General features: G+C 39.3%; 1 protein-coding gene across 5 annotated transcripts in view; it reads left to right on the top strand.

Moving 5' to 3' along the window:
• Nucleotides 1-26,338, top strand: part of LOC149840972 (5'-3' exonuclease family protein) — a 92,895-nt gene that overhangs the window by 55,357 nt on the left and 11,200 nt on the right. For all 5 annotated transcript variants that reach the window (XM_090003508.1, XM_090003507.1, XM_090003506.1 and 2 more), the window contains one exon: nucleotides 3,669-3,719. In XM_090003508.1, the coding sequence (XP_089859634.1) occupies nucleotides 3,669-3,719 (51 nt within the window). The remainder of the gene's footprint in view (nucleotides 1-3,668; nucleotides 3,720-26,338) is intronic.

Genomic DNA, 26,338 nt, shown 5'->3' with positions numbered 1-26,338 from the left:
GATATAGAGCCGCAAGGTCTGAATCAGTCCTGGATCAAGTTTAGATTGTAGATATAGTGCCAAAAGGTTTTTATTTGGATTGATTCTAGATTAAGTTTGGAGTGCAGGTATAGTGCTGAAAGCTCTTATTTGGATCAGTTTTGAATCAAGGTTAGATTGCAAATATAGTACTGAAAGGCTTTTATCCAGATCAATTCTAAATCAAGCGTGGAATTTAGATATAATGTCAAAAGGTCTTTATTTGTATAAGATTTGGATCACGAAATTTCATGGCCTCCAACAATAGTAATATGTTCATGACAAACAATAATAATATGTCATCTTTTTTAATTCATCATTCTCAATTCTTGTCCCTAAAAAAATGGATTCCACCAATTTTCTAGTATGGAAGAAGCAAATTATTTTGTTCATACAAGGCCATGATCTCATGGCTCATATTAATGGGTCTTTCTAATACCTTTTGTGTTCCTCAATTCAAGTGTAATCTTATTTCTGTATCGGTTTGTTGAATTTTGGAGATTCGTGAGATACAATGATTATTATAAGGGTTATCGCTGGTATCGTTCTCATACCATTTTTTTATTTTATTTCCAAGCATGTGGTGTTTGATTAAACAAGGTTTGAAGTGCGAATAAAGTGTCCGATAAAGCAGCTGCTAATTTGTTTTCAGAGCAATTTGGCTGTATGCACGTAGAAGAACCAATCTTAAATTCTATGGGACAAGGTATATAGAGGGGCAGTACTAGTTATGAAAGAGAATTCTTTCCTGCAATCAATACAAACAGCAATATTCATGACGTCAATGCTGAATCAAATACACAAACTGCAACACCTACTTCTATTATGAATAGTACACTGTGTGATGAACCACACAGATCTACAAATGCATGAGAGTTTATACAAGCACGGCAGAACAGTCATCTCATGATGAATATATAAATGCTGGTTGTCAAGAGGAGGATAATCTAAATAACTCACAGTAGCATGCTTGTAAGCAAAATGCATTAAAATCAGATCCTGATGTCACAAAGGTTCAACCTATAACACAAGACAGAATATCAACAAGAATTTCACGGCTTGTAGAATGGTTTGTAAGCTTTTCCGTTGAATTCTACACTTTTATTGCTTCTATGATAGATTCCCATGAGCTACATATTCACAATGAAGCTAAAGATAATCCACATTGGTTGATGCTATGAATAAAGAAATTGAGGCTCTTCATAAGTGTGGTAGAGGGGAGATGGCTGATTTCCCATTGGATAAGAACGTAGTTGGATCCAAATAGATTTCCAAGATTAAATATAAATTTGGCAGCATTCTAGAGAGAGTTATAAGGCTCGTATTGTGGCAAAGGGGTATATACAAGAATATGATCTAGATTATGATGAGACTTTTAGTTCTTTGGTTAAGGTGAAAACGATTCAGACAATACTCTCTTTAGCAACTATATTCAATTGGTTCATTGAGCAATTGGATGCAAAGACTGCTTTCTTACATGGGAATCTTAATGAAGAAGTATATATGGAACAACCAATGGGTTATAGTGAAAGAGATTCAGTGCATAAAATCTGTAGATTAAAAAAAGGCTATATATGGGCTGAAACAGGCTTCACGGTCGTGGTTTGAAAGTTTTGGCAATGTGGTACGGGAGTATGGTTTCCATAGAAGTCAAGTTGGTTGCTTTCTATTTGACTTTAGAAAAGATAGGTGCATCACCATTACTTTATTATATGTAGATAATATTTGTTGTCACAAGGAATTCCAAAGTACATATACAAGAGATCAAATAATTACTTCATGAAAGGTTTCGTATGAAGGAACTTGGTTATAAGTATGCTAGAGACTTGTTAAAAAAATCAAGTATGGCTGATTGCAAACCTGCTATGACTCCAACAACTATAAATAAACATTTGCATGATTGAGGCCTATTATAGATTTGTTGGAGCATTGCAGTATTTGTTCTTCACTAGAGCAGATATTGTCTTTCCAGTCAATCAAGCTTCATAATTCATGCATGCACCAAGAACACATATGGAAGCCGTAAAGAGAATTCTTCGTTATATCAAAGCCACTATGTTGGATGAAATTGTTTATAGAGTTTCAAAACAAAAGTCTTACAACAATGCTTTCGAAAGTAGTTTCATATTTAGATGTGGGTTGGGCAAGAGACCTAAAAACAAGAAGGTTAACCTTAGGATATTGGGTACATCTTGGAAACCATTTTATTTCCTAGAGTAGCAACAAATAAAAAAAGTTCCAAGATCAAGTACATATCCAGAAACATAGGGGAAGTAATTTCAATTGCTTTAGAAGTCACATGGATAGAAATTTACTGGGCACTGTAGGACTTCCTATTTCAAAGTCTGCCTTGTTCTCTGGCAACAAAAGTGCAGTGGTTGTATCTATAAATCCCGTTCAACATAAAAAGATGAAGCACATTGAAATTGATACTTTTGTATGGGAAAAGATTGAAAATGAGGAATTAAAGACTCAATTTGTGTAAGGGAAAGATTAAATTGCAGATTTATTCACCGAATCCCTTATGAAGGTACACTGTTGGGAGCTGAAGAACAAGCTATTTATGACCAAGACCATGCATAGCTTGAAAGGGGCTGAAGGAACGTCAATTGGATATGGATCCAAATCCAGTAGATAACCCGTAACTAGGATCCGATTGGTCCCATCACTGGACGAGTGATATAGGGAGATATTTACTGTTGTAATTCCTGTAATAGTTCCCATATTGAATAAGATTTTCTTGTATTGTAAGTTTTCCCTTTTGGTTATGTAACTACCAAAAGGTACTATTGTAATTTGGACATGTTTCTCATTATAAATAGAATACCAAGGTGGACATCCAGTCCTATCACTATAGAGGGGCTGGTTTGCGCTGTAGAATTGTCTTCTCCCTTCTCTCACAATATCTCCAAGTAGGTCCATTCGGTGTGTATGTGTGTGTAGGTTATGTTATATTATTATTTAAGATGAACAGATGCAAAAGAAAATGATGTTTATTTATAGGTTATGCTAGACTACTGCAAGTCCAAGATATATATTTTTTTCATGGGTATCTTTTTAATAACTCTTTTCTTTCTAATATGACAATAAAGAAGAACATTATTCAATTCTTATGTTGCTTGTCTTGGAAGAGTTCATTTGGACAATTGTACTTTTCCAACTTTTAATTCATTAATCAATTCTCTAGTCAGAAGAACATTAAAATTTTGGAGTCAAAGTGAAAAGTATGTCACTGTGAATAATTCAAGAGTGATCTCTCTCTTTCTCTCTCTCTCTTGAAAGATCAGCTATATTGTCATAATCTTGTGTTTAAATTACATTATAAAAGGCACCATAGCTACATGTTTTCAAAAACATTTAGAGAAACAATTTTTTTATGGGGTACAAAAATATTAAAGAATCTTAAAAAGGATTTGTTTTGGCATCGTCTTTGATTCTTTATACTTTTGGCATATTTTCGTGGCTTTCTCTTCTTTAAGCTCCTTTTTTTTTTAAGTTCTCCCACTTGCGAAAACTGATACAGTTACCATGTTTCTGATGCTGTATTTATATTTGTCTAATAGTCTTAAATAATCAGCTTGATGCTTATCCTTTGGACATTCATTCTGTGCAACTTGTCAATTTTTTGATGTGTTTTTCCCTCTACTCAGGCATTGAAGGAATTGGAATTTTAAGTGCTGTCAAGCTGATCATTAGATTTGGTATTGTCTTTTACCTTGTATGGAGAACATGGTTTCAGTTTTTTTACTTGTTTAGGTTTCAGGAATTTGATCATGTTGGTGATTGATATTTGCTCCGGTAGCATGTTTAGGCAGTGTGAGCATTTGGGTTGCTACTCAACTGATGCTTGCTAACATATTGCATTCCCCCTTCTCTCTCTCTCCACATGCACACACAGAGACACATTGTGGACCCCTCTCTTTAACCATGGTTCTGACATTGAGTACATGGGCATTTGCGAGAATTTGAATCTTATATGCTAATTGGCTAAATTTTGTCTCTGGTTACTAGGACACCAAAATATGGTTGGATTAAAAAAATGAAACAAAAATTATAGGTAGAAAATATGCACATTATTTTAAGGTATTGGAAATAACACCAAATTTAGATTGGTTTTCAATATTTCAATGTGCCAAATTGTGTCCAGTACACATGGAACATCCTCTGTTTAATGTCTTTCTTGTTGATGCCAAAAACACCAAGTAGGTGGAGTTATGGGTTAGGATCTTATATGCTAGCTTTGACACACGTACATGCATAAAGGAAACATTTATTTGTGAAGGATTCAACAACTTGCCTGCTTTACTGTACTGGTAAGCACTATCTATCCATAGCTTTAGAGCAAGCAATGCCATTGCCAAGTGTTGGACATAGACACCTTATTTGGTTCAAGTTTTAAGGTAATATAACTGAGAAACCTAGATAGCAACTGATATACTCTATGTCGCATAGGTAGGGTACAAGTTCAAATTTGGGTATTGATACAGAGGGTATGACACAATAATTACTATGAGTGTGGGTAACATTGATGAAAACAAGCTGAGGAAAGCTTGTTGGGCCTATATTTATATTTTGAGTGAAACAAAAAAGGAGAAAAGGGGTGGGGGTGGGGTTTGATGTTTCAAGATAAAAAGATAGAGAAGAGAGCTTGGGCATAAATAGAAATCCTATTTTGTCCACCAACCTTCTCTATCTCTCTCTTCGGTGCCAAAAGGGAGGGGTTGTTGGTGGGGTCTTCTGGGGTTGGGTCAAGGTTGGGATTGAAATGGCCCTAGCCCTTTGACCAAGTAAAAATTATACCTGTACTCATGTTGAAACATGTACCTTGGGGTCTCTCCTCATGAATTGACGCTACATAGGATATAACTAGAGCATGTATTAGAGAGCATAGTCACCTATATTGTTCAAGGTATTTTCTCGGCGAGGGTATTTCATGAAGAGATTTTAAAAAGTTTAAAAATCTTGGGAGTTTAAAAATATAAATAATAAGAAAAAAGATAAGAAATAAGAAAAAAGATAAGAAAATAATGGTCTTGCATGTTTTTTCTTGCAAAAATATAAAGAAATAAGTTTTAGAAGGTTTTATCATATAAAAGAAACAAAAAATATAGAATATGTGCTTAAAATATTAAAAAATGAGTTTTCCCAAAAATATCATGATATTATCACAATATTTTATGTATTGGCGATATTCTGAAATATTGTGATAATTTGCAGATGATATCAGCCGACTTGATATCGTGGATATTATCACACTATTTTCAAAACATCGGCTATATCAGTGACACTGCTGGAGAGTTGCTTTAGTGTTCCATGTTACATAGTTTTGCTATAGTGCTCCTAATGCTAAAAAGTTTGTCAAGAATAGCCTTCAACTGTTGTATTGCCGTCACTGTTCCCTGTTATAATAATGTCATCTGCATAAGCTGAAACAATGGTGGGGTCATGCTTATCATGATGAACAAACACTGAATATTTGCAGTGACTCCGTTCAAACCAGCAAAAGGAAGCACTCATTGTAATATCATGTGTTTTTCCATAGTTTAAGTTCTGCATTTTATGAAATTTTAGCTAAGTATTTTGTAAGTCGATAGAAATCTTCGTTTTTAGTTAACGTCAGTTGAGTCTGGGCGTGGCCCAGGACCCATTGACAAGACCAAAACGAGGCAAATAATATTTGTAAAACTTTTTGTTTTTGACCTTTAAAATCAAGAAAAAATTGAGTGAAATTCGGAGGCAAAAATCAGGTAGTATATTATTAGCCTGAAACTGACCTTCTCTCATTTGGATCTCCTGCCCAGTCTGCATCTGTATAGATAAGGATTTTATGAGCTCCATTATCTAAAAGATTCCTCTTTTAAACGAGTCCATCTCCTACTGTGCCCTTTAAGTATCTCAATATCCGTTTAACTGCATCCATGTGCCCAGCTCGAGGTTCATGCATAAATTGAGATACTTGATTTACAGAATAGACAATATCTGGTCTAGTGAAGGTAAGATATTGGAGCATTTCGACTATACTTTGGTATCTGGTAGGATCATCATATAAGTCTCCATCAAGGGAACTCAGCTTCTGCTGTAAAACACTCGAAGTAGCTATATGTTGTGTTAGGGTCAACACATTGTCTTTCCTGTCAACTTCTATTAAAAGGAAGTACCTCAGTTCTCCAAGGTCCTTTATCTTAAAATTGTGACTTAGGAATTCTTTGACTTTCTGGATATGACTGCAAGAGTTGCCCGTGATAATTATGTCATCTGCATAAATCAATAAGAATGTGGTTGTATGCTCGTATTCGAAGATAAAATGTGAGTGATCAAGAGTGCATGTGCGAAAACCAAGATTTTGAACTTTGAGGGAAAAACTATCAAACCAGGACCGTGATGCTTGTTTTAGACCATAAAGAGCTCTCTTCAATTTGCAAACATATGCCTTAGGGTCTCCTGCATATCCAGGTGGTTGTTCCATATGAACTTCTTCTTTAAGGTCCCCATGAAGAAAAGCATTCTTCACATCCATCTGACTCAATGTCCATTTATGATGAACGACTAAAGATAATATGATATGAATTGTCCCCATCTTGACCACATGGTTAAATGTCTCATCATAATCTTGCCCATATTTTTGAGTGAAACCATGTGCAACAAGTTTTGCTTTGTGTCGTTCAATGCTCCCATCAGGTTTATACTTGATCTTATAAACCCACTTAGACCCTACGATATTTCTGTCCTTGGGTCTGGGAACAACTCTCCATGTTTGACACTCATGTAACGCTTCCATTTATTCATTCATTGCCTCTATCTACTTGTGTGACTTGATTGCCAGATAGAAGTTAGTAGGTTCTTCTTGCTTTTCAACCTGTGATAGAAATAACTGAAAATCCAAAGTAAAATTATCATAGCTAACCCATCTCTGAATTGGGTGTTGAATTCTTTCTGATCTACTGATAAAGGAATGATTTTCAGGTTCATCAACAATGACATCAGTAATGGTGAGAATATTTTTTGTTGCTCTTCTCATATAGATTGGTCCTGAAAACTTCTCAATCTCCTTGGGCGGCAAATTGTCAATCTCGATCTGAGTTGTGCAAGAGGTTTCATCTGGTACAAGAGTAGGCATGGGAGCAACACTACAATCTGATGAACACTCTCCATTGATGTTAGCAAACAACTCGGCATTCAATCATGGAGAATAGGCTTCAACACTATGATACGCATTTTGTAAAGAATGACCATCTTCAAAATTCTACTCATTAAATACCACATTTCTAGAGATCTTAACACGCTTGGACAGAGGCTCATAGCAACGATATCCCTTATAATCATCCGTATATCCCACAAATCTGCACTTAGAAGCTTTATCCTGAAACTTATTTCTTAATGATTTGTCAATATGCACATAACAAATACAGCAAAAAACTCATAAACTATCATAATTTGGGTGCTGTCCAAAAAGGAGTATAATAAGGTGATTTATTTGCTAAAATGACCATTGGCAAACTATTTATAATATAAGCCGCAGAGTGAAAAGCTTCTGTCCACAACTCAATAGGAATATAACTCTCATGCAACATACTCATCGCACTCTCAACAATGTGACGATGTTTCCGTTCAGCCACACCATTCTGTTGCGGTGTGTGCGAGCAGAAAACTGTGACTTATACCACTGTTTCGAAGAAAAGCAATAAAATAATTTGAAGTATACTCACCTCCCCCATCACACTGAAAATTCATAATATTTGATGAAAAATGAGTTTTGACAAAGGCATGAAAGGTTTTAAACAATTGAAAAACCTCAGATTTATGTTTCATGAAGTAAATCCAGGTATAACGTGAATAACTATCAATGAAAACAACATAGTATCGACTTCCCTAAAGAGAACAAGTAGGTACAGGACCCCATACATCAGAGTAGATAATCTCAAAAGGTCTTAAAGTTCTTTTATTAATTGAATTGAAGGGAAGAACATGACTCTTGCACAATTGACAACTTGTACATTTCTCATTATAAAAAATAGGACTCAAACCAGATAAGGAAATAAGATTATCTCTTACAAGTTTTTTAACAAAAAAGGAACTACAGTGGCCAGGTCGACTATGCCAAAGATTTGACTTATTACATTTAGACAAACTAAGAAGACACTTAGAAGAGGATTCATAGGACTCCAACGAAGGCTTTAAGACGACGAGAACAAAAACACTAACAAAAGGGTCTTCCTTGAAGATATACATGTTTTCTCGTCGCTCCCCTTTAGCGAACGTCTTCCTCGTTTGAAGGTCCTTTACATACATATAAGAGGGAGTAAATTCGACAAAAGAATGTGTATCATCAACAAGTTTAGATACAGAAATAATGTTCTTTTTGATATTAGGAGCAACTAGAACATTAGACAATTTTAAGAAGGAATTCAAGAAGGGTATTATGGCATTCTCAGTGTGAGAAATGGAATGATAAGTTCCATCTCCAGTGACAATACTGCCTTTATCGAAATAAGGAGATAAGTTCGAGAGTTTACCTACATCTCCCGTGACATGAGTGGCTGCCCCAGAGTCTATATACCATACTTCCTGGTCATTTTGTGCTATTGTCATCTTTGAGAGAGCTGCCAATAAAAGTTGTTTTATATCTCCACTAGATTTACTCCCATCTGTCTGCCTTTTTGACTGAATAGTAGGATTCTTGCCTTTGTTCTGAGGATTGAACCAAGAGTCAACTTTAATGTGCTCCCTTTTATTACATAGGAAGCATGTAAGAATATTTCTTGGATTTTCTGCATGAGAATTAGGAGGCATGTTTGGGGTAGTAAGTAGCCCACGCCCCCCTTATCCACCATATCGTGCTTGAGCTCTACCTCCGCGATAATTATTTCCTCCAACATTTTGTGAGTCAAGTTGTCCACCATCATCATCGGAAAGGCTCTTCAAACTGATCTCATAGTATAAAAAATTAGCCCGTAAATATTTAAAACTGGGTAAAACGGGCAAGCATGTAAGGGACGTGACAAGAACGTGATAGTCTGCTCTCAATCCGCTTAAAACTTGCTGCACCTTATCTCTCTCTGAGATCGCATATCCAACAAGAGCCAACTGATCTGGGATGCTTTTTACCTTATTCAGATATTCCACAACAGACATGCTGAAATTCTCGCTTGAGATACAAAACCTTTACTTTCGACATTTGAGAATAGGTTTGAGCCAACATATTCCATAGTTCAGCGGCGGAACAATAATCTGGAATTGCAATCAGTATTTCCTGTGATAAAGTAGAAGTGATGTACGCGACTAGTGCTTGGTCTCTTTTCATCCACGCCGTGAAATCAGGATTTTGAATAATCCGAGATGAGACAACCCTTTTATCATCCTGTATTTCCTGCGTGATAAATTGAAGCGGGGCTGAAGTTGATCCATCTAGATACCCAGAAAGATCTTGGCTTCGTATGAAAGGGATTATTTGTCTTTTCTGAGTCAAGAAATTTGAATGGTTGAGTTTTTTCGAAACAAGTTGACTCAGAGAGCTAAAGGAAAGACCAGAATGAGTAGAGGACGAATCCATATTCTTCAATTTTGGATTGCAAACTTTCTAATACCTTTGATTATGAATCCCGTGCTGTGTATCCCTTTTTTTTTGAAATATTAGTTCTGGTTATGTACCAAAACAACAACACAGGTTCTTATGAAGCCCAATATGTTAGAACAATGGATTGCATGATTAAAAAAAAATGACGTCAAATAGAGGAGAAAAGAAAAAATCGCCCCAACAACAATGAGATGCCGAAACAAAACTCCTTTTGTGGAAAACCAAGATGCAATACATCAATCTGAATAAGGAAAAATAAAGAAAGAAATAGGGGTGAAGAATGAAAACGATTTTAGAAGGAATAGATATTTAACCGATTAAGGCAATAGAGGAAAGAACAGATCAGATTTAACGTGAGCTGGTTTTGAAAATAAGAAATTACAGATCTTCAAAAGCTAGATCTGAAAGAAAACAATACTAGATCTGGTATGATCAAATCTGTCCATTTTTTTTAAAGGGGTCTCCACCCAACCGACCCAGTCGGCTGGGCTCCAGATCAAGCCCAACCGACCTTGGTCACAGGGTCTGAGTTGGACAGATCCTGCCCAGGCCTGTCAGCGGACTATCTGGACTGGCCCAGACTGGGCCAGGCAGGTCCTTGCCAGCCCTGGGCTAGCCGAGTTAGGCCCGACCGAGATTGTCGGTTGGGCCTGCCAGCATGCACAGGCCCAGCCTGGGTCTGTGTGTGCTGTCAGGGCATGGCTGACAGCCCCAACGACAAAAAGACATTTTTTTTGCAAGGCCCACAAGGCTGCCCAGTCGAGCCACTCGGCTGGGCCCCAAGGGCTTAACAGGCCAGGCCAGTTGAATGGATTCGGCTGGGCCTACGGCTTGTCAAAGTATGGCCAAATCAGGCCACACCCGCAGCCCAAGACACTAGCTCGGCTGGGTCTTACTGCAGAGTCCAAACATGCCATAAAAAAAATATATCTATTAGAATATATTAGAATGTGGGCTGGATATGGATCCATTCAATAAAGGACCCATATCCGTTCTAGGTTTTGTATTTTAATGTAATATAAGTTACTAATACAGGGGCACTTTTGTCCATGTACACATTATTGTAACCCTATTAATGTTAATAGAGTATTAACGCAGCCTGTGTGAGAAAACAAAGCTGCCGATTCCCAACAACAGCAAATCTCTCTCTCACACGTCTTTGATTTATGCAGCAAATCTGACATGGTATCAGAGCAGCGACAGGTCTGGGCATAACACACTTCCACCTCCTTCAGCCAACTGAGTCATAACACGCCTCCATCTTCTTCAGCCAGTCGAGTCCTTCTCTTTAAGATTCTTCCTTTTCAGCCGAGTCCTTCAGCCAAGTCATCTTCATCCTCTTCAGCCGAAACAAGTCAAGTTTCAGATTCTTCAGCCAAGTCGAGCCTTACATCATCTTCTTCAACAGATCGTCTTTGGTTTTCTCTATTCTTTATTCTTTCTTTCTTTTATTCCCACTTTTATTTTCTGTTTCACGACAGATCTGGGTTCCTTTCAGATCTGGTTTCTTTTATTCCTGCTTTTAATCTACTTCTTATTACCATTTATTTTTTTCTTTAAGGACAGATCTGACGTGCTGCCTCTGATCACGTCAGATCTGGTGCTGTTTCTCTGGTGCCTCTTTCTGTTCAAAGAACAGGTCTGATCTGACGTGCTGTCTTCTGTCTAAAGAATAGATCACGTCGGATCTGGGGCTGTTTACTGTTATCTCTAGTTTCTGTCTCTCTTTCTAGTTTCTGTCGTGATATTGATTTGCCTGTGATATTGATTAGTCTGTGATATTCTTTTGTTTCTTGTTGATACATTTAAAATCTATTCTTTTGATCCCTTATTCATCTTCTGTCAATCTTCCATACACTTAAAAAGGGGATATATATATATATATATATATATATATATATATATATATATATAAATATATAGAGCTTCCATTTCTCTTGTCGTGACCTTGTGCCGATTTCTGTCAACTGTGTCAGTTTATGATAAAACAACCAAGTTTCTGCCACTAGTGTTTTTTCAAAAAAAAAGGGGAGGTTGTCAATTAGCCTACAAATGGATACTTCAGCTAATTCGGGTCTTTCTTCCAATTTCCTGGGGCAACTAGTTTCGAAAAAGCTAACTACAAACAATTATCTGACTTGGAAAAGGCAAATTGCTCCTTTCATTCGAAGTCAAGACCTTTCAGGTCACTTGGATGGCTCCACTCCAATGCCTCCAGAATTCATCACAACCGAAGCCAAAGAGGATGGGGGATTGCCGAATATTGTTCGCAATCTTGCATTTGTTTCTTGGATGAAGCACGATCAGGCCTTTGTCGCATACATCACTTCCACGTTATCACAAAAAGTACTAATCTCCATTCATGATGATTGCACATCCAAAGTTTTGCGGGAGAATTTAGCTCATACCTACTCTCAGATATCGAAGGCCAATTTCTCAAACGCGAATTTCAAATGTTAAAGAGAGGGGCAATGAGCATCATTGAATTCTTGAATCAAGTCAAAAGCATTACAGATCAGTTAGCCATGGTTGGATATCTAGTGTCAGACAAAGAAAAGGTGCAACAGACACTGAATGCTCTAGGGCCAGAATATCATGTTCTTGTGACATCTTTATTGTGCCTACCTACGCTACTCAGTTTTGAAGAATTACGTGCCAAACTCTTTCAGTATGAAATGACTCTGAAAAGCATGTCTGATGCTTCAACAAGACAACCATCTACGCATGAGGTTCTTGCCACAGGAATAATAATTGATCGTTCACGAGGACGTGGCAGAGGCAGGGGAACTCTAACCCAGGGTGGACGTGGGTTACTACCTACACCAAGTTTCAATGTCAGTTTTTCAAGGAATGTTCCCACGTGCTACCAGTGTAACAAACGTGGTCATATCAAAGCCAACTGCTGGTTCAATCCACAAAATCGGAATAGAACACAAAATAATAGAAATGCTGCTTCAGGAACTGCAGGTACATTTCGAGTCAGTGATGATGCTAAGGATCTTCTCTTATTTGCGATGACCAACTTGAATCTAAAATAGAATGCTGATGGAATATGGTATGTTGACTCTGGGGCAGCAGCACATGTCACTGGCAATGCAGGTAAGTTCTCTACTTTGACTCCTTATCTTGGTAAATCTAATATTGTAACTGGAGATGGGACTCACCACCCTATTTTAAACATAGGCAATGTTCTCATTCCCTTGTCTGAGTCATCTATTCCTTTATCTGATGTTGTTCATGCACCAAATATAAAGAAAAATATTATCTCTGTTTCTAAGCTTGTTGACTCTACCGATTCATCTGTGGAATTTACTCCTACTTCTGTCTTTGTCAAGGATCTTCAAACAAAGGAGATGTTCGCTAAAGGAGAGCGACGTGGAAACATGTATGTCTTCGATGAAGATTTAGCCTCTAGTGTCCTGAAGCCCAAGTCTGATCATGTCTCCAAAAGCGTCTTAAGTATATCCAAATGTAATAAGCCAGATCTCTGGCATTTTCGTCTTGGTCATTGTAGTCAAGTATTTATTGACAAGTTAGTGTCCAATGGTTTTCTTTCAGAGTTTGTTTCACCTTCATTAAAGGATAAAATGTGTCCCAGTTGTCAGGTCTGCAAAAGTCATGTACTTCCTTTTCATCAAATAAATAAAAGAGCCTCCATGCCATTTGAAATAATATGTTCTGATGTTTGGGGTTCAGCTCCCAATCCTTCCTCTTCGGGAAGCAAATATTATGTATCTTTTATTGACAATTTTTCTCGTTTTACCTGGTTATTCTTTATGAAACACAAATCAGAGGTTTTTCCCATCTTCCGTCGCTTTCATGCCTATGTTAAAACTCAATTCTCCCAAAACATTCAAATTCTTCAATGTGATGGAGTTGGTGAGTATTCCTCTAAAGAATTTTTAGATTTTCTTCAAGATAATGGGATACATCGTAGAGTTTCTTGCCGGTACACTCCGCAACAAAATGGAATTGCTGAACGTAAACATAGGCATATTGTGGAAAGCGCAATGAGTATGATGCATGGTTGTAATTTGCCCATTAGTCTTTGGACAGAAGCTTTTCATACTGCCACTCATGTGATAAATCGTCTCCCTATGCCTATCCTTGAAAATCTGTCTCCCTATTATGTTCTCTTTGGTGCACATCCTAATTATGATGAGTTACGAGTTTTTGGATGCACATGTTATGTACACATTGACAAATCCATGAGAACTAAATTTCAGGACAAAGCCTCTATATGCCGATTTGTTGGTTATGCACATGAACATAAGGGTTACAGGTGCTATGACCCTGCCAAGAAGAAGATTAGAATTTCCAGAAATGTTGTTTTTGATGAAAATAGTTTTCTGGAAAGTAAAGCAAATCACAATCGAGAACATGATGACGTAGCTGGTAATTGGTATGATCCATGGCTTAGTGCTGAACTTATTTCACATACTGCCGAAGATACTATTTTGACTCCTGAGGGCATACATGGTGAGACGGTTTTAGATGATGCATCACAAACAACGTGTCTGAGATACAAAGGTAATGTGTACACCAGGAGACCCAAAGAGCAAACGAACGCCCCAGCTGAAGAACACGTTGCATTGCCTGATAATAGAGAAGTACCAAGAAGATCATGCAGGATAAGACATCCTATTGAAAAATGGGTTAGTTATGACAACTTTTCTATGGACTTTCAAATTTTTCTATCCAAGATTGAGAAACATGATGAACCACGCGGTTTTCATCAAGCAGTTCAATCCAACAAATGGATTGAAGCAATGAATGAGGAGATAGAGGCACTTCATGAGTGTCAAACATGGGAGATAGTTGGTCGTCCTCCAGATAAGAATGTTGTTGGTTCCAAATGGGTATATAAAATTAAATATAAATCGGATGGTAGCATTGAACGGTACAAGGCACGTCTTGTAGCCAAGGGTTTCACTCAAGAATACGGTCAGGATTACGATGAGACATTCAGCCCAGTGGTGAAAATGGGTACTATTCGCATCATACTTGGCTTGGCAATTGAACATGGTTGGATCCTTAGTCAGCTTGATGTTAAAAATGCATTCCTTCATGGAAACTTAAAGGAAAAGGTCTACATGGAGCAACCTCAAGGTTACACAGAAGGAGACCCAAAGGATTATGTATGCAAATTAACCAGAGCCTTGTATAGTTTGAAGCAAGCTTCCAGGTCATGGTTCAAAAGCTTCTCCTTAGAGATTCAGAAGCATGGTTTCTTTCGTTCCCAACTAGATCATTCTCTGTTTATATACAGGAATGATACCACCTGGTTTTCTTACTTATATATGTTGATGATATTGTGATCACTGGTAATGCTCTTGACCACATTCAACGAATTAAAGCTTTTTTGAGTATGCAGTTCAAAATGAAAGACCTTGGGGAACTGAGATACTTTCTTGGTGTAGAGGTGCACAGACGAGATAGCAAAATGTCATTAACTCAACACAAATACACTCTTGATCTTCTGGCTAAAGCAGGAATGACAGATTGTAAACCTCTATCCACACCCAGTGTTGTCAACCAAAGGCTCAGTATTTGTGATGGTGAGTTATATCCTGATGCAGTCAAGTATCGCAGTTTAGTGAGTATGTTGCAATATCTTACCTTTACTAGACCAGAAATTGTATATTCTGTTAATCAAGTATCTCAGTTCATGCATGAACCAAAGACTGGTCACATGGATGCTGTCAAGCGCATCCTTCGCTATCTAAAAGGCTCGATAGGTGATGGACTTACATATACTCAATCTTCATGGAAGTCACCAAAACATAACATACTGGCCTATACAGATGCAAACTGGGCAGGGGATCCAGATGAGAGGAGGTCTGTTTCAGGGTACTGTATTTTTATTGGAAGAAATCTTGTCTCATAGAGTAGCAGAAAATAAAAGACTATAGCAAGGTCTAGCACAGAGGCAAAATATAGATCTATGGCAGCCACCACTGCAGAAGTAACCTGGATTAGGCATCTACTTACAGAGATGGGGGACGATATCTCAAATTCGACACTTATGTGTGATAATAAAAGTGCTATACAAATTGCATTCAATCCCATTCATCACAGTTGCACTAAGCATATCGAGATTGATCAACATTTTATCAGACAAAAGATAGCAGACAAAGAGATTGAACCAGTTTATGTGCCTTCAGAAGACCAAGTTGCTGATCTATTTACAAAAGGTCTTACAAGTCAACGTTTCTGGTATCTGAAGAACAAGTTGCACATGGTTCATTCCCATGCTCAACTTGAGGGAGGGTATTAGAATATATTAGAATGTGGGCTGGATATGGATCCATTCAATAAAGGACCCATATCCGTTCTAGGTTTTGTATTTTAATGTAATATAAGTTACTAATACAGGGGCACTTTTGTCCATGTACACATTATTGTAACCCTATTAATGTTAATAGAGTATTAACGCAGCCTGTGTGAGAAAACAGAGCTGCCGATTCCCAACAACAGCAAATCTCTCTCTCTCTCTCTCACACACACGTCTTTGATTTATGCAGCAAATCTGACAATATTAGCATAGAGTCCATAAGAATTTTTTTTCATAAGTAGATAAATGCATGCTATTAAACTTGTAGTATGCATGCACATTTAGATTTAAGGACCCCTGTATGCACCCACTTGGGTGCATACGTGGCTTCAAGTGTATGCATTAGGCATGATTAACACTAATATGCATGTACAGGTATACAAACAACTCCAACAAGATACTCGTTCACCAACCTACGATATTTATTTTTTTCCTCCTTTTTTCTTTTTTTTCGATGAATGCATACATATAAATCAATTAACCACCAGAGTACATGCACATGATAGTCCCTTATATGTATCAGTCATGGGAACCAATGTCTATCAAAAGAAACATTAAAAAAAAACACTTCCACCATTAATAAAAATTCTGTTTCAATATGCACAGAAATTTACCCTTACGAAAATATGAAAAGTATCAAAAACACACTTCAAGAAGAGAAACCATGGACCCTCATCCATGTGTTCTAGAGTGAACATACAGATTCACTCTCTAATCATGGATTTACACCACATATTGCATGGAAAATCGAATCGGTACTCTATTTCTCACTTAATCCAAAAGAGAGAACCTGTACCTTTGCGTGGATCGAAAGAAACAAGAAAAACAATGGTAGAAAAAGGGGTTGGATGGCCGGAGAAGAAGACCCTTCTTCTTCTTCCTCCTTTCTCTTTTCCTTCTTTTTTTTTTCTTTATATAATGAGTGGGAGAGGGGGTGACGCCCCCCCTTTCTCCAGCCTTTTCTAAAAGAGTTTTCAAAAAGGAACTCTTTCTCCCTCTTGTTTCCAATCATTTTTTTTAAACTCTTTAAAGGTTGACTTTTCCACATTTGGTATTTTTTTCTTTTTATAACTTTTAAAACTCTCTCTTAAGTAAGAATAAGGACTCCTTCAAGAAGTCCTACTCAGCCTTAAAATAAAAATTTGGAATTAATATTATTTAATTAATTATTAAATATTAATTAATTAAAATTATCTAAAACTTTCAAAAATAGCCAAATTAACCCAGAAGGCTCCCTAACCTTATTAAACCCCAAATTAAAGCTTTATATTCAATTTAAAGCTGGAAAATCATGGGGCTTGGATTTGGATCTGGATTCAGATCCAAAAATCCAAACCCATACCCAAAACGAAAATGGATTAAGATCTGGATTAAATCTAGATTTAAGTAGGTCTTAAATAAGATCCAAATCCATAATAAATTGGATCATATGCCTTGGATCCCATTCGATCCAACTTTGGATCCAGTTCGACAAACTGCTCAATTTTCAGAAAAACATGATTTTCGGGCCAACCGGAACTCGAATTCAGAAAAGTAAAATGTTGTTGCGCTCAGAATTCTGACACATCCAACGATACATTACATGAATATCAAATTTCGAATTTCGCCCGAAAATAATCTGAAGTTCGCTTGAATTTAAAGGTTGAAATTAAAACTCTTTCTCACGCTTCGATTGGATCACCTCAACCTTGTTGATGAGACCTGTGTCGAGCCCAGACTCAAAGACATCAATCTAAAAATTGAGCCTCAAATTGAGGCTAATTTTTGACAAAATTTAAAAATGACGTATCAAAATACACGACATTACACATGTACTCTCTCAACCCATACACTTGCACACACCCACACCTTTATTGAAAGAAGAGGGGAGAGAAGAGTGATAACCAGGGGGAGAAGGGAGTACCCTTCTTGCTGTTGGACTAGCCTCCAATGGGTAGAAGAAGTCAACCTAGGTTGACTAAGATATAATATATATATAATATAATATTATATACAAATAAATAAATAAATATATTATATATATGCATATATATACATATATATGCAAAGAAAAAGACATCTATCTTAACGCCTACATCCTATAGTCTTTTTTCCTATAGGTAATAGTTAAACTTTTTAGGTCTTGGCCTTTTCAAGGTTCCTTAACTCTAGATTCATGGCGGCAATTTCTTTGGCCTCATTGTAGGTTGAGGGTTCATAAAAGGAGTGTATAAACATAAGACATACTCTATATCTAGGTGAAAAACTTTCACATGACACAAACATTCCAGGAAGCCTAGAAGTTTTATTAGATTTCCTAATACTAGTTTCTCCTAGACTTTGGTTTTGAGAATACTTATCAAGTGCACATGGAGGGTGTTCCACAATTCTTTTAGAATAAATTTGAGTATCACGATTATGGGTATCCTCCATGGAAACACCAAAATCATCAATATGCATGTCATCAAGATCATAATCATGTATAATTTTATCAGAAGCTTTTTTAGGCAATAAATCAAATAAAAATGAATACTCAAGGTCAACCTTAGGCTTATCAAAATCAAAACTATTTTCATTTTTTAGAAAATTTACATTTCTTGATACATATAATTTGTCATTTTTCTTATCATAACATTTATACCCTTTTTGGTTATTGTCATAACCAAGAAACACACATTCAATGACTTTAAGGGATAATTTGTCTATTTTTCAATAAGTACAAAACATTTACATTAAAAAATTCTTAGTCTACCTAAATTTGGAGAAGATTGATAAAGTTTTCCAATTGGGGATATGTTTTGTAAAGAGGATGAAGGCATATGGTTAATAAGGTATACCGCAGTTAGGGCACTTTCAATCCAAAACCTTTTTAGAACATTTTTTGAGATAAGCAAAGTTCTCAGTTTCAATAATATGATGATGCTTTCTCTCTGCTAAACCATTTTGTTGGGGGGTATTTGGACGAGATTTTTTATATAAAATCCCTCTTTCTTTCAAATAATTTTTGAAATCATTAGACAAGTATTCTCCTTTGAGCCCGATCAGAAAATGACAATATTGTGAAATTCTTTGAAGCATGAGAGTACATCCGATTTTTTGCCTAAAGAAATAGATCCAAGTATACTTAGTAAAAAGTTCTAAAGCCAAAAGGATTTTTCTACATTTTTCCAAGAATACAATCATTACATATGAACTCTTTAATACAAGAGTCTTTCAAAAATGAAAAAGGAGATAACTTAGGTACATTAGGGTGACCTAATTTTTGATGCCACACATAAATATCTTTTTCCTTAACAAAATTATAAAATGATTCTTTAGGAAGATGAAGAAAATCCATGTAGTAGAGATTTCTCCTCCTATTGCTTTCCCCAATCAGCTTCCCTGATTGACGATCTTGTACCCAACATGTTTTTGATAAGGAGACCTCGTAGCCATAATCCGAAATTTGAGAAACTGATAATAAATTTAAATTGAGTTTTGGAACAACTCTAACTTTAGGTTCTTGATTTTTTTTTTGAAATGTTTGAAAATGTTCCAATACTTTTAATTTCTAAATTAGTTCCATCAGCTGTAGAAACACAAGAATTATAAAAAAAAAATGTGCATTCGAATAAGAGGGATTCTTAAGGAGGCACCAAAGTCAAGAATCCAAGAAAGCGTACATGGAGGTGAGGAAGTAGATATGGTGGCACCAAAAGTAGACGTAGAGAAAGTCTTAAGGAATAGTTGTAATGCTTTCGTTAGATGATGGATAGAATCCTTAAGATCTCCTTTCATGATAGCTTCATCACTCTTTTTGAGAGTTTCTTCAATGGTTGCTACCTTCTTCTTGGGTGGGACGCTTCGGTTTGATGTGTCCCGACTCTTGGCAAAAGTGGTAAATAATTTTCCTTTCTCCTCTTTTGTTATAGTTTCTTCCTCCATTGTTATTTTTTCAAAAATGAGGTTTATACGCTTTAACATTGTTGTCGGGCTTTGACATGACGATAACCTCCTCACTGTATTGAAACAAGTGCACAAATACAATGCCACAAAGTGGCTACAAAGTGCACACACAAGTACAAAAGCCTCTAATGGGCCAGATACAAAGAGCCACTAAGGGCTAATACACAATCTCTCAAAAGAGAGCAAACACAAGTAAAAATAACATGGCTTTATTCAAATATGCTACCTCCCAATAACACTTTTACAACAGTAAAAAACTAAATAAAAAGAAAAGAGAATAAAATAAAAAATAAGTCATCAGTTCCTAGTGGACTGACGCCTATTATAATGTTGAAATACCCTTGATGAGTTTTTCATTTTGCATACACAGAAAAGGATATATATATATATATAATACAGTTTAGCACCCCCCCTCTCAAACTTGCGGTGTGATAACCGAAAGTTTGTCAAGATAAAAATAAAATTGAGGTGACGAAAGAGCCTTGGTGAAGAAGTCTGTTAGTTGATACTGAGAAGTAACATAAGGTAGGGTGATGGTCTGCCTCATAAATTCTTCACGCACAGTGACAATTCATTTCTATATGCTTGGTTCTTTGATGAATTGTATAGTTGCCAGCTATGCATTGGACTCTTATTATCACAACACAGTCTAGAAGGTGTCTGAAGATGAGCGCTCATGTCTTCAAATAATCTTCGCAACCAAACGATTTCCTAAGTCACACGGACTCGGCTAGGGAGGTGCCGCACCCGAGTCGACACGCCCCGACACGGGTACGAACAAGGGTGCGGCTTCGGACTCGGCCTGGACTCGGTCAACGTCGAGTCAGACTCGGTCAACGAGTCGAGGCCGAGTCCGTCCACATTTTGGACTCGGTCAACTTTAATCGAGTCCAAAAATGTCCATTTGTCCCTAAAAAATAAAATTTTTATATTTTTTATTTAAAAAAAATATAAAAAGAGTCACAGTGCACAGTGCTGTGCACAGTCTGGGCACTTTTTTAAAAAATAATATATATATATAGCCGAGTCCCCGTGTCCAAAAAATTTAAAATTGTGCCGCACCCATGTCGCACCCGCACCCGCATCCGCACCCGCACCCATGTGACATAGACAATTTCTGATATTGTTGTAGCCATTGCACGATACTCTGCTTCAGTAGATAAAGATACTTTATGTTGCTTTTTCCACTTTTACGACACCAGAGAATCACTTAAAAAAGTACAAAAACCAATATTTGAGCGTCGATCATTTAGATCTCTTCTTCAATATGAGTTAATACGCAATCAACTCAAGAGAGAAAGAGTAGGATAACAAAAGACCTCTAGAGGTAGAGGTTTGTACATATCTAACAATTCTTATCACAACGCTCATATGAACTGTGGTGGGAAACTGTTGGAATTGGCTAGCAGTATGAACTACATGCGCAATATCAAGCCTAGTAATAGTTAAATAAGTCAGGGCGTCAATCATTTAGCGATTTGGAGTAGGATCCTTTTTGGAAAAGAAAGAGTCTTCATTTTGCCAAGAACACAATCCTCACAATAGAATTTTTCATTACAAAATTTGTTTGAATGGGGTAAATAAGATAACTTTGATAAACTAGGATGTCTCAATATTTGATGCCATAAAGCTAAATTTACATTTTGAACATTATAAAAAAAAATTTCTTTTTGGAAAAATAAGATGATGCATGTAGTAAAGGTCTCTTTCTCTATGTCCTTCTCCAATCTGCTTCTGAGACTAGAGATCCATAATTCATGAAACAGAAAAAGATTTAAATTCAGTTTTAGGACAAACCTAACTTTTTGGAATAGAGAATTTTGAAGTGCTTTCAAATTTTCTAATGCTTTTTATGCTAAGAGAGGAACCATTGACGATACAAATATTATTTTGTATTGAATTAGTGTGCAACATTTAGAAAGCAAAAAAGAATGTGAAGTCATATACAATGAGGCTCCCGAATCCAAAAACCATGAAGCCTTACTAGGAGCTGATGATGTAAAGGCCGTTTAAAAAAAAAATCCATGTCGGACACGTGTCAGACCCGTGCCTTGCACGCGTCGGACACGTGTCAAGCTTGGTCCGTTGTGTCGGACCTGAACCCGAGCCCGAACCCAGACCCGACTTCTCGAACGATCGAGAAGCCTGTGACTTTAAAAAGTCACAGGCGCCTCGGGCGAGGTGTAGAAACCCTCGCCCCTTCTCTCTCCTCTCCCGTCTCCGTCCCTCCCTGCAACCACCGACACCGGTGACTCGCCGCAGGCCACCGCCTTCGTCCTGGGTGCTTCAGCCGCCGACGATTGTGCCTTCGACCACCACCTCTCTGCCTCCCGTCTCCGGCAGCCTGTTGGCAGACGCTAGCGATCGAAGCCACGATGACTTCCGTGCATCGACGACCTCCCCGTCGCCGGCGATCGCAGTAGTCGGCCATCTCCCCCTCTGAGCACCGACGACCTTCAAGCTCCGGTGACCCCCCTCTCCGTCCACTGTTTCGCAGGACAACGACGATCGAAGCCGACAGTGGCCCTCGAGTTTCGACGACCTCCGACTGTCGGCGATCGTCGCCATCTTCTCCCTTCTCCGGCCTCCTGACGTCGGCGAACCCGAGAGCTCCTTCCGTCCAGTCGTTGGCTGCGCCAGAGCCCCCTCTGACTGCCGGCTACCATCGCCAACCATCTCACCTTCCAAGCTGGCGTCGGTGATCCGTCGTCGGCCTCCTTTCTCCTTCTCCCTCTTCTCTGCTGTGATCGGCGACCGTGCTGACGGCCTCCAGCCGCCATTCTTCCCCTTTGGTAATCCCTCGATGTCAGAATCTCCACCCCCAGCACCGGTGAGCTACCCCTGTCACTGTCTCCTCTTGCGTCGGTAGCCTCCGTCGACACCCTCTGTTCCCGACCATCGCCACCCTTGCCGAGGCAGCTCAGCCGATGTCCGCTGCTGCTCTCGTCTGTGCTCGCATTCCGGAGTCGCTTGCCGACGACTTCCCCTGTTGTCTTGGTCTCCCCAGGTAAACCCTCCTCTCTTTTCCTTTCTCCTTTGTGAGGGGTTGGTCGACAGGGGGCTGAGCCCCCTGTCGTTACCTCTTGTCGGCAGGGGGTTACCCCCCTTGCCTTTTTGTAGTCGGCCGACAAGGGGGGGGGGGGGCTGAGCCCTTGTCACCGCCTCTCGTTGGCAGGGGGATCTACCCCCCATCCTGTGTTCGGCAGGGGGGTTTCGCCCCCTTCCTCGTGTTTCTCGGTAGGGGGCGAGGTCCCCCTGCCTTTGTCAGCAGGGGGCTTCGCACCCCTACCTTCTCTTGTTTCCCGGCAGGGGGCGAGGCCTCCTCTGCCTTTGTTTTGCTTCTCGGCAGGGGGCTTCGCCCCCCAACCTTCTTTTGTTTGTCGGCAGGGGGCAAGGCCCCCTGCCTTCAGTCGTTTTCCCTGCAGGGGGCGGAGCCCCCCTGCACTCTTGTTGCTTCTCGGCAAGGGGTTTTGCCCCTGCCTCCTGCGTTTTGCCAGCAGGGGGTTCTGTCCCCTTGCCTCCTTTGGTTTCCCAGCGGGGGGTGAAGCCCCCCTGTCCTCTTCATGTTTTCGAACAGGGGGGCTTGCCCCCTGCACCTTGCTTGTTCTCCGGCAAGGGGCTTTGCCCCCTTGCCTTGTTCTTGCTGGCGGCAGGGGCAGAGCCCCTGCCTGTCTCGTGTTCTAACAAGGGGTGTTCCCCCCTGTCTTGTTATGGCAGGTGTGGCAAGGAGCCTCTGCTCCCTCCCCTGCCTTTCTATGTTCTGGCAAACAGGGAGCTCCTGCTCCCTGCCTTTGCTGCTGTTGCCAAGCAGGGCTGAGGCCCCTGCCTCTGGGACCCTTGTCTGCAGGATGCAGAGTTCCTGCATCCTCCTCCTGCAGGCAGGAGGCCTTGCTGCCTCTGTCCCTCTCTTGCAGGGAGCTGAGCTCCCTACCTGCTCTCGTGTTTGGGGTCCGGTACCACTGCAGGTCTTACCGGACCCGCTTCTCGTTTATATCACGGCATATACTAACGCTTCAGGTTGAACGGTGGATCTAGCTCGCCCTCTGTGGCTCGAACTTTTGTTTGCTTACGCCGCATGCATACGAGGACCCGCAATCCCTCAAGGTAGGAGATTCTTGCGTAAAAGGACAATGAACGGATAAATGCTAAAATAAGGAAAGATAACTAAAAGATGATGATATATGTATACGCATAATATATATACGTATGTTTTTACCTTCAAGGACGCAGTTTCGCGATCCTTGTCCTCTTTACTTTCTCGCACTTTCCTTTCTGTTGCTGCCGCGCTATATGTGCCTAGGCTTTTAATTCATGTCCTTACATTTCATGTCTTTTAACTCAAGGACGCGGTTTTGCGATCCTTGTCCTCTTTACTTTTTCGTACTTTACTTTTCTGCTGCCCCGCGCTTTGCGCCATGACATTTATTTGTATATGTCTGACTTTTACTCCAGGATGCAATCCTGGTCCTCTTTTACGTTCTCGCACTTTGCTTTCTGCATTTGCCTTTGTTGCCCGCGCTTTATGCGCCATGGCCTTACTACTTGCTTTTGCTCTTCGTACCTTACTTTCCTGTTGCTGTCGTACTTCTGTTGCACTCACTTTTTATGTGTTGTTCGTCCTTACTTTGTTGTTGCACTTCGTGCATGTATTCGTATATCTGTCGTATGCTCTTTTACTTGCTTACGCTTATCGTTTGATCTAGGTGCAACCCCATGCCTCGTGAGTCTTCCTTTATACTTGCTTAGTCAGTATAGGATCTCATATCTCGTGAGTTGCTTGCGTAGTTGCCTGCTTGTGTGTTTCGATGATCGATGTATGATTTCATACCTCGTGTGTAGCTCTAGCGTTCTACCCTCGCGGTGCAGCTTCGCACATCGAGTCTTGCCCCTCGATTTGCCATTGTATTAATATCTGCACGGGTTTGCCTTTTGTCAGCTTGCACTCCTTGAGTGTAGCTTCGAGTGTATAGTGTATATTGTCTTAAGAGTCATGACACACTTATGCACTTCGGTTCTCCAAAGATGATGGTTTTAGGTGCATCCATCTTCATAGATATATAGCTTTGTAAAGCAGGGATAGCGGCTGGATCTCCCAAACCGATGTATTTGGGAAAGGTGTGTTACAACCTCAGTTTGCCTATCCGATACGACTCAGATAACCTTGTTTAGGAGCCTATGCACGAGTAGGGTGGGAATCCTATTGAGGTACTTGCGCCATCGCTAGATCGGCGTTACATCACTTCTGATGCGAGACCTAGTTCTAGGTTTTCTGGTTCAACCAAGATAGTAGCGCCTTCCTTCCTTCGTGAATGTATGGTTGTTGGATTTCTTACGAGGAATCCATGTACCTCTTCTTGTAGTTGTATCCTTAGTCACGTACGATACGTTTGAGTTACGAAGAGCAGGACACGAGGTCTATAGTAACCTCTAAACGTGTATTGACACATTAAGCTAAATCCTGTTATGTTGATTTCGCCTAATAGGTAGAATGCTTGCGATTGTCTAAAAGACCCGAGCATGATAAGTTGAAACTGGAATGAGTTCACTGTGGACTTCTGTAAAGCAGATGTGTTGGGATTTCCTGAGAGAGATCTTTACCCCTCTCATCATGGTTGTACTTTTGAACATGTACATTGCATACTATGATGAGTAGGATGAGAGGTTTATGTCTACCTCGAACGTGCAATGGCACGTGTTTAAGATCACAAGAGATGTTTCTACTTTCACTATGAGTTGACCCCTCTCATCATGGTTGTACTTTTAAACATGTACGTTACATACTGTGGTGAGTAGGATGAGAGGTGTGTGGTTGCCTCAAACGCGCAATGGCGCGTATAATTCACATAAATGATAATCATGCGCCTTCACAGGCAAGATGCTCGAGTGGGTCGAAAGACCAGAGCATGTAGAATGGGACGGCGGTTAAGAAACCCCCCGTCGTGCTCATTCGGGACGGTTCATCAAGAGAGAGGATGGATGGTACAAAACTCCGATGGACAGTCATTAATGACAATCACGGGCAAAGATCCGACTTCCTCAGTCATCGGAGGTTAGGGAAAATACTTCAGGCCACTTCTGCAGAAGTTCGGATACGCATCCATGGGCCTTTGTTTGCCTTTGGGGATTTACTCTCTTGGTCACTGGCCGTCCCCATAGGAAGCGGACTCAGTCAGTCATTCAGGGTATAATAAAATACATAGCATAATGGACGCCCGAATCGATCGCGGCTGTTTCTACGTTTTTGCCTTGTGTGTACCCACAACGGCCTGCTCATAATGAGACAAGATATAACTCATATACATGATTAGGAATTATGTGTGTTGTGACATGAATTGATTGCTTGCTTGTTAGCTTGGTAGTTCGGTACATTACTCGTTGAGCTATGTACGCCTGTCGAGGCGTTACTCTAGTTGGTTAAACTGCTTACGCATACTAGTTAAATGCTTATCATGTGTAGCTTATGAATTGCTTGTGATGCAATAGCTTGT

Source organism: Nuphar pumila, chromosome 4, assembly GCF_984573655.1.
Source record: "Nuphar pumila chromosome 4, dmNupPumi1.hap1.1, whole genome shotgun sequence".
NCBI classification, from domain to species: domain Eukaryota; kingdom Viridiplantae; phylum Streptophyta; class Magnoliopsida; order Nymphaeales; family Nymphaeaceae; genus Nuphar; species Nuphar pumila.
Note: the sequence above shows the minus strand (reverse complement) of the source record. Positions and strands in the feature narration are given on the sequence as shown.